The following is a 9,960-nucleotide window of genomic DNA, read 5'->3' as shown; positions in this document are numbered from 1 at the left end:
AAAAAGGTGGTGGGCCAGATTTGTTTAGGGTTTTGCAATGCTTGAGGCATCTTCTCTTTGGCCAGCCCATATAACCCGCTGGGTCAAAAGGAGACAAGTCAGTGGTATCACTCACTCTAAATATCTTTCTTCACAGGGTCAGAACCCTCCCAGCCTTCGAGGCTGTCCATTCCGTTCTCCAGTAAAGAAAAACCAGAACACGTCCCCCAATAAAGACTGCACATTCAATACCTTATCCCAGCTCGAGACGGACCTTGTGAAATTTGTGTCTAAGGTGCGGAGTCTTAAGGCAGCCGTGGTAACGAGCAGTAGCCTCAAGTATCAACATGCAGACTTTCCTGTGGATCCACAAACTATTACAATCTATGAAATATGGGGAGAAGAACCCGAATGAATGGATTCGTGTGTCAACATCAGAGAGAAAAATTACGTGTTGACAAACAGTATACAAACTAATAAAATGTCCTTACTCTTTAACTATCTCCTTCCTAACTCAAATTCAAAATGATGGTAACACCAACAGCCTTCCAGGTTTTGTTTTGGTTTTGGTTTTCTTCATCTGGGTCTTTGGATGGTGAGAAGTGTATGGAAAACTAAAAACAGACATATTATGGCATCATTCTTAATCACCGTGCTCTTGTTGCTAAATGCTGTTGAGTGGGTTCCAACTCCGCCAAGAGTGATTGGCGAATTTGAACCTCCCACTTGTGGTCAGCAGTCCAGTGCCTATCCTAGAGTGCCCATAAGGTTTGGGAAATTGGGGATAGAATCTTTATTGAAATGCTTGCTTGCTTGCTTGTTTTTTAATAGTAGTTACTTACATTAAAGAAAAGGAGCTCTGGTAGCGTAGTGGTTACAAATCTGTCTGTGAACTTAAGGTCAGCAGTTCGATACTACCAGCTGTTCTGTGGGAGGAAAATGAGGCTTTCTGCTCCCATAAAGATTTACAGCCTCGGAAACCCTGTATAGTGTTGCTATGAGTCGGCACATTACAACAATAACATATTTAAAAAGTGGTCAAAATAGGAACGTATCCATCTGATGAAGTATTTTTATCCTCATGAGGTTGCCATCTAACTCATAGCAACACTAGATAGGGTTGTTTCTCTCTCCTGGTGGAAAAGAAGCTGGTGAGTTTGAACCGCCGACCTTGTAGTTAGCAGCCCAATGCTTAACCCACTGTACCTCTATTACAAAGAGCAACTTTAATGACAGGTTTGAATGATAAAAGTAGACCCGGTCAGGAGGACTCTAAAATTAATCAATTCTGTTACCACTCGAAACGTCCATTCACTGCATCTCAGGAACCCTGGATTCCATGGGCTGACTTGGTGTTGCTCTGAACTAGTAGTTGCCTACATTGAATGGGACTGAGAAAAACAGAGACACTGTTTCTATTTCATTGTCAATGGAATTTGGGGTTCTGGAGGACTATTGCTAGGGGTTCCCAAACCTTTTGATATGAATGTTCTTCGTAAAATTTAGTCAAATGTGAGTATTTGGCTTGTTAGTATGGCTTATGGAAATGTTTGTTGTTCAAGGCTGACCCCTGGATCACCTTCCTAGGGCCTGCTCAGAGAATCAGTCACTGAATTCAGGTCAACCTGATGGTTTTACAAATGACACAATCTGTAGTTCCATGTGCCTGAGAATCCCTGAATCTCTACCAATCTCCTCCCCAACCACAAAAAGTTCATTTTTGTTACCTGAGCAAAGCCTTCAGGGCCTCTCCTACATTTGCGGTGGTCTTCTCGTTCTGTGGGAGTTTCACCGCTCCCATGGATGCTGCCTGCCTGTCCCCATCTTGTCATCAATATTCCTCTGCCAGGGAAAAAGGATCCAAGGGTCAACTTTTTTTTTTTTTTTTTTGTCCTCAGCTCTATTGTTGTGAAGTGCCATCGAGTCGATTCTGACCCATAGCGACCCTATATAGGGTTTCCAAGGAGAAGTTGATGAGCTTGAACTGCTGGCCTTTCAATTCAAACAGCTTCGCAGTCTGGTGCTTTAAGAGTATGTTGTTGTTGTTACGTGCCATCGAGTTGGTTCCAACCCATAATGACCCTGTATAGGGTTTCCGAGGAGCAGCTGGTGAGCTTGAACCGCTGACCTTGCAGTTCAAACGGCTTTGCAGTCTGGCGCATTAACCCACAGAGCCACACCAAGGCTCCCCACTAACAGCTATAAGATTAGGAAAAATAGAAGAGATGGAGTTTACACCTTTTGGGCCTTCTGTACCCCTTGAGGGTTTTCAGGCATATGGGACTATGAGTTATTTTCGGAGCACATTCTGAAAAGGGCCAGATACACACACACACAATTTGGTTTTAACCTATGCTCTGGATATGGGATAAGTTTCAGGTTGTCTTCATTTAACGTGATTTAGGCCTGGGGTTGACTGTCCCTTTTTATACAGCTTGCTCCTATAAACCATGTAGAGCATCTCTAACTGTCCCACAGGTCTGCTATGAGTCTGAATTGGAGACAGCAAGTCTCATATACATGGACATTCAGATTGTTTCCAATATTCTGCAATTCCAAACACTGCAGCAGGGCCCAACGCCTAAAACCCAGAGCCCTACCTTTCTGTCATTATGTGCCATGAAGTCAGTTCTGACTCATGGAGACCCTGTACAGAGTTTCTGAGGCTGTGAATCTCTGCAGGAGCAGAAAGCCGTGTCGTTCTTCCGTGAAGTGGCTGATGGGCTCCAACCACCCACCCGGGTTCCCAATCCAGTGCTTACTTCGACGGAAAGCTTAATTGTTTGGTTTGCAGTTGCTAGGACCTGCCACTAGATGGCAGACAAAGCCCATCACTAAGACCTGTGAGCAAATATTTTCCAAAGATGGTGCTTCTGGGGCGGTGAGATCTCTAAGTGTAGAAGTAGGCTGAATGCATGCTATTGAGTAGGTTCTGACACCAGTTCCGACTCATAGCAACCCTATATAAGGTTTCTGAGGAGCAGCTGGTGGGTTTGAACCTCTGACCTTGTGGTTAGCGCTCTAGTTAGTACTAGTAGTTATTGTAGAAATACTATTTTCACCAACAACTATCACTTGTCATTTGATTATTGACTCATTCATTCAACAGGTGTTTGCTCTTTGCACATTGGGGTGGCTTGTGTGTGGCCATGATGCTAGAAGATTAGCCACCGGTATTTCAAATACCAGCAGGGCCACCCATGGCTTTAGGCACTGGGGATGAGAAGACGACAGAGCTAAAATAAACTAGACACTCTTCCCTCGTGGGACTTGGGCTATAGTGGGGAGACAGGCAATAAACAAACACATAAGTAAAATATACAATGTGCAAGGTTGGCAGTTTGGACCCACACCAAGTGACTTCATGGAGAAAGAGCTTACAATCTGTTCCCATAAAGATGACAGCCTAGAAAACTCTAAGGGGTAGAGTTGTCCCATGGGGTTGGCATGAAATAGTATTGGCTACAGCAGCAACAAGGTGGGGATAAGTGCTGAGGAGATCGATAGAGCAACGAAGGAAACTAGGATGCGTATGAGGGTTTTCTGAGTGGGGCGGTTGGTTTACAATTGGAAATAGTGTGGTCATGGACGTGCCTACTGAGAAGTAGCTAATTGAGGGAGTAAATCATCACAAGTAGCTGGGAGGCAGAAGGAGCAGTAGGTGCAAAGGCCCTGAGGCAGGAGCGTGCCTGGCCAGATGAAGGAACAGCCAGGGGGTCTGTGTACTTTGAGCAGAAGGAGCTAAGACATGAGTCAGAGGTGGAATGGCATGCCTGTGGCTAATGAGTCATGGAGGACCTGGGAAACAACCAGGAGGCATTCAGCTTTTTCTCTGTGAGAGGTGAGCGTTGTCGGGGAGGACCTGAGACCCCCTCAGCAACCCTGCAGAGGATTCCACCCACACCCTGTTCCAAGCCCACCATGCTCCCATTCACCACACTCGGGAGAACTGCGGAAGACCACATGGACCAACACGCCTCCTATGGAAACTAGGGCTTGTCCCGGCACCTTCAGAGTGATCTTTCCTCATCTCAGAGCCACTTAACAGAACACTTGTAATAATGTAAATAGGGCTTGTTCATAAAAACGCAAGTGACTTGTGCCAAGTGGCATGCAGTTGTCTGGTTTTCCATCTCTGTGTAAACTCTCGTCAGCATCCCAGCTGCCTGTGTGTGGGTGGGCAATTCTTTGAAATCGCCTTTGAACCCATTAAAACATCTTGCTGGTTCCCTCATTAACTGATGAGCTAAACTCTCTGACAGGTAGTCATTTTATACTTGTGTAAGAGTCATGATTATACCCGCTCTTAAAGTTTTCCACTTAGCTGAACCCGTTGAGACTGGAGGACTCCCTCAGACAAATGCCCTGAAATACTCTTTAACTCTTGAACTGAAACTATCCCCTGAGGTGGCCTTTAGTGATATAATAGGTTGGCACACAAGATTAAAAATATCACCTGTGAGTGATTTAAAAATTCATCTCAATGAGACCAACCAGTCAATAATTACTTTAAATGTGAAGGCAAGGAGGTAGGGAAACTAGATGAAAGGAAATGAAACAACCAGAAGGGAATATTAAGCCTGCTCATCATGAAGAATGTAACCCGTGTCACTGAACAATTTATGTAGAGATTGTTGAACAGGAACCTAGTTTACTATGCAAACTTTCACCAAAAACACAATAAAATAAAATTATTTTTCTCCATTTAACTGTTGTTAAGTGCCATCAAGATGGTTCCGACTCATAGCAACCCTAAACAGGCTTTCCAAGGAGCTAGTGGGTTTGAACCACCACATTTGCGATTCACAGTCCAGTGCTTATCCTACAGCACCAAAACAGGACCCCACATGATGGTTACTTAGACTTAATGTTCTTGTTGTTGTTAAGTGCCATTGAGTTGGTTCTGATTCATAGCCAAGGAGTGGCTGGCTGGTGGATTTGAACCACTTACCTTGAGGTTCAAACCAACCTTACTGTTACATAGCGCCACCCTAGGACTGGAAATAAAGGCACCTCAAGTGAGTTACTCTGGGAGATAAAGAAGTTAGATCCACTGAGTTTGGACACTCATCAAAACGAAGGGGCTGAGGCCTTTGGAGTGACATTGGAGCTGAGGCTCTGGCACCTCCGTGTGGCATTCTCTGGGCATTGCAGCCAACACCGTGGGTAGTGGTCTTGAAGATGCACAGACGTAGATGAATTGGAGAGAGATGTGGGGGGCAGTTTACTGGGTGCAAACCTGCAGACTTCGAGTTCTTTGAGGGCAAGATTGTGACTTCTCAGTGCTCAAAGACTGCTTAGTGGTGAGAGGCATCCTCCCAACATCCGACATTTTATCTGCATCAGCCAACCCCATTACATCCTAGAGATCACCTATCCCCACCATCTCTGCCTTTCTCCTTCCTCTGCCCAGCCCCTGACACCCTTTGCTCCTCCATAGGACTGAGGTGTCTGGGGAGGGGGCTTACCCAGACCCCAAGTTCATTCTGGTGGCACCGTTAATAAAAAGTACTGCCTCGGTTGTACAGGCAGGAATTTGGGATTTGGGAAGAAAGACCTTGAAGGTTCAGTCCAACTGCATAAACTAAGGAGAAACTTCTAGATTCCTGGACCCTGAGGAGACCACAAGGTTGTTTGTTCATTGCCTTCCCAACTGTGTTTGAATTAAGTTATCGCTCAGACTAACACAGGCAACAGCCACCTCATTTGACTTTGTTATTCCAGAAACATCCTCTCCACCCACTTGGTCTTGCTTCTGTCAGCCAATGACGGATCTGTTCACCAGTCAGCTGAGCTTTATGAGCACTCTGTCTGAAGTGCAGGTAGCAGTATGTGCTGAGGGTACAGATACAATGGTGAGGAAAAGCAAGTGTGGCTCTTGCCCTCTCCAGGGATGTCTAGTGGTGAAGGGACACGCAGGAGTCAAATCATTATATGAGGGTGAGTCAAAAATTACCCGCACTCTGACTGCAAAATTTATTTTAATCAACTTTTAGAAAAGACAAATACATCATTTTCTGACATAAAAAAAAAAAGTCTATTGCTTTTCAATAGACTTTGTCCATCTGTCAACAAGCTTTTGTATTCCTTGTTTAATAGCACTTAACAACAACAACAAGATTTGGTCAAGCATTTAATTAATTCACTCCTAATGTGAGGCTTTCTGCTCCCATAAAGATTTACAGCCTTGGAAACCCTGTGCAGGGTCACTATGAGTCGAAACCGACTCCACGGTACGCAACAACAACAACAATGTGATGGCTGGAGTCTTGGTGTGGCGCTGTGGGTTAATGAGCTGGATTGTAAAGTCAGTTTGAACTGCAAGGTCGGTGGTTCAAGCTCACTAGCTGCTCCTCAGAACCCTACACAGGGTCGCTATGGGTCGGAACCGACTCTACGGCACTTAACAACAACAGTGTGATGGCTAGAACTGCGGTTGCCTTGGCAGGCCCAGACCAAATGTCTTCTCCAGCCTTCTATGACCTGCGGAATCCTGGTGTGGTGCTGTGGATTAATGTGCTGGACTAACGTGCAAGGCCAGTTTGAACTGCAAGGTCGGCGGTTCAAGCTCACCAGTGGGTTCTCAGAAACCCTATATAGGGTTGCTATGAATCAGAACTGACTTGACGGCACATAAAAACAACAATAGCATACAACCTACAGGAGTCCCGCTGGGGCCCTGGTTTCCAAGGGATAAAGCACTGAAAAGCAAAGTTGGTTTGAACCACAAGGTTGGCAGTTCAAACTCATCAGCTGCTTCTTGGAAGCCCTATACAGGTTCACAATGAGTGGGAACTGCTTTAACAACAATGCACGGTCTGGGGGTTATATGTTCCCCATCTATGTTCTAGAATAATAATCCAACTCCTCAAAGCATTTTGCAAATTAAGATATAAATCACACATCATACAATTCATCCTCTAAGAACATGACAGTTAGTACGTTTACCGAACTGTGCAAATATTACCATCATCCAATTTTACAATATTTTCATCTTTCCAAAAAGAATCCTTGTGCTGATTTGGGTCATTGCCTTCTCCCAATCTCTCGTACACTCCCAAACCTGTTGCTTTCCCGTCAATTTTGACTCATAGCAACGGTAGCATTGCTCCCAAAGGGTTTTCAAAGCTGTCATCTTTATAGAAGAAAACGGTCACAACTTTCTCCAGTGGAGTGGCTGGTGGGTTCAAACTCCCGAACTTTTGGTTAGCTTTAAGCACTGTGCCACCAAGACCCCTCCTACTCCTGTTGTTGTTAATTGTCGTCAAGTCGATTCCAGCTAACAGCAACATGATGGGGTTTCTGAGCAGGTTGGTGGGTTTGAAGCATCAACCTTGCAGTTAGCAGTCCAGTGCTTATCCTGCAGTGCCACACCAGGACTCCTGTTGTTGTTGTTAAGTGCCCTCTAGTAGATTTTGACTCTGTATTGGGTTTCCAAGGAGCTGCTGGTAGATCTGAACTAACAACCTTGCAGTTCGCAGTCCAGTGTTGATCCTACAGTGCTACACCAGGAGCCCAGTCCTCGCCCTGTTGTTGTTGTTAAATGTTGTCGAGTCGGTTCCAACTCATAGCGACCCTGTATAGTAGGGTTTCCAAGGAGTGAATGGTGGGTTTGAACTGCTGACTTTCAGTTCAAACAGACCTTACAGGCCAGTGCTTATCCTACAGACCCTCACCAGGACTCCCTCCAAGGCCCTAGACAACCTCTGGTTGATTGTCTATCTCTATGTTGTTCTTGTTGTTAAGTGCTGTCGAGTCAGTTCCGACCCATAGTGACCCTGTATAGGATTTCTGAGGAGCAGCTGGTGAGCTTGAACCATTGACCTTGCAGTTCAAAGGGCTTTGCAGTCTGGCTCATTAACCCACAGCACCACACCAGGACCTGTCTATCTCTATGGATTTGCCTTTTATGGATATTTCATATAAACGCAGTCATACAACATGCAGTGTTTTGTGGCTTCTCATTTAGCCTAGCCCTGTTTTTAAGATGTGGTGCTGTAGGCTATTACACTGAACGGCAAAGTTGGTTTGAACCACAAGGTTGATGGTTCAAGCTCACCAGCTGTTCCTCGGAAATGCTATGGGTCAGAACTGATTCAATGGCACTTAACAACTACATCTATGTATCAGTACCTCTTTTCCTGCTCACGGCTGAATAACATTCAATTGTATGAGTTATACCATATTCTGTAGTGGGCATTGGAGCTGTGGTCACTCTTGTGTGCGTATGAGCAATGCAATGGGCATTTGTGTGCACATTTTGGTGTGGGCCTATGTTCTCAATTCCATATACTGAGTGCATTGAGACTGTCAGTATTCTTGAGTCTGTTCCCTACTGATGACATCTCTGACGTGTTGAATGTTTTGTTGTTATGAACACGTATGGTCCCTGTTTCCCTCCATCAGTAATGTGTGCTGATCTTAAGTGCAAACCATCTGCCAGTGTTTGGGTTTCCTCTCCAGTCAGTAAACACTGCGGGCACAACCAGCCAGGAACACCGAAAATAAAATGGCTTGAGCTGGGACTAAGTTCAGAATTTCTAAGTACAGTGAAGTAATGACTCATGCCTCTTAAATTGCAAGCTGTCTCATGAGCCATCTGGTCCCTCAGAATATGAACAGCTTTGCCCAGTGACCTGGAAAATTGCCAAATAAGAAGGAAAAAGCATTTTTACCCTCAGAGAATTAGCCCCAGGAGGATGTAAGTAAGTGCGCTCCTAAAGAACAAGATATGTTGGTCAAGGGAAAGAAAGGCACAATGTCAGGTCCTATTTTTCTGTAAAAATTTTCTGTTTTGTCTTTTTTTTTCCATTACACAAGCTCAAAGGAAAAACATACATAAATAAAAAGATAACTCACAGATTAGGCAAAAATATTTGCAAATCATGTATCTGATAAGAGTCTAGTCTAGAATCTAGAATATAAAGGGACGAGATGGATTGGCCAAGTGGCAGCATCAGTGGACTTATGTGTGGCAACAGTAAGTAGTGAGGTTGGCTCAGGATCGGGCAGTGTTTTGTTCTGCTGTGCATAGGGTCACTATGAGTCGGTACCGACTCAATGGCACCTAACAACAACAATAGCAGTTGGTGGTTCAAACACACACTTAGGGTCCCAGGGAAGAAAGTCCTTGAGATCTGTTTCCATAAAGATTACAGTCTAGGAAACTCCATGGGGCAGTTCCACTCTGTCACAGGGGTCACTGTCAGTGGAATTGACTCAACTGCATGTCACAACAACAACAACAACAATTCAGAACATAAAGAACTCTTACAACTCAACAACCAAAAGACAAATGCCCCAATAGGGCCAAAGATTTGAATAGACATTTCTCCTAAGATGAATGAATGGGGCAATAGTACAAGAGAAGACATTCAGCATGATTCACCATCAGGAAAATGCAAAACTAAAACCACAAAGAGATACGTCTTCACACCCACTAGGATTAACACTGGACCGACCATGAGGTCGGCAGTTCAAACCCACTAGCTGCTCTGCAGGAGAACGAGGCTTTCTGCTCTCATGACGATGCACGACCTCAGAAACTATACACAGGATCACAATGGGTCAGAACCGACTCGGTGTAATATGGTGCAACCACTTTTGAAAACAATTTGGTAGTTTTTCAAACAGTAAAACACTGAGTTGTTGTTAAGTGCTATGGAAATGGTTCCGACTCACAGTGACCTTGTATAGGGTGTCTCAGGCAGAAAGCTTCATCATTCTCCTGGGGAGTGGCTGGTAGGCTCAACCCGCAGAACATACTCTGTTGGGGACCCGCCTCGACATAGGGGTTTGGTTCACGAGGAGGCGATACCTGACCGGCGGTAGATATAGCAAAAAGAATACAAAGAAGGAGACAAAGAGAGAGACAATGAGGCACTCCAAAGCCAGGGTGGATACATCACTGGTGGGCAGGCTTGGGACTACAGGCATCATGGCCTCTGCAGGCAGCAACTCACTGCCCTGCAATCTTTACTG

The 9,960-nt window shown here is 44.9% G+C and overlaps 1 protein-coding gene across 1 annotated transcript in view; it reads left to right on the top strand.

The window, feature by feature from the left end:
• FAM209B (family with sequence similarity 209, member B) overlaps positions 1–394 on the top strand; it is a 1,526-nt gene extending 1,132 nt beyond the window's left edge. The window contains exon 2 of the mRNA XM_006839317.1: positions 137–394. Coding sequence (XP_006839380.1) covers positions 137–394 — 258 coding nt within the window. The remainder of the gene's footprint in view (positions 1–136) is intronic.
• Positions 395–9,960: the final 9,566 nt, after the last annotated feature.

Source organism: Chrysochloris asiatica, unplaced genomic scaffold (genome assembly GCF_000296735.1).
Source record: "Chrysochloris asiatica unplaced genomic scaffold, ChrAsi1.0 scaffold00023, whole genome shotgun sequence".
Lineage (NCBI taxonomy): Eukaryota > Metazoa > Chordata > Mammalia > Afrosoricida > Chrysochloridae > Chrysochloris > Chrysochloris asiatica.
Note: the sequence above shows the minus strand (reverse complement) of the source record. Positions and strands in the feature narration are given on the sequence as shown.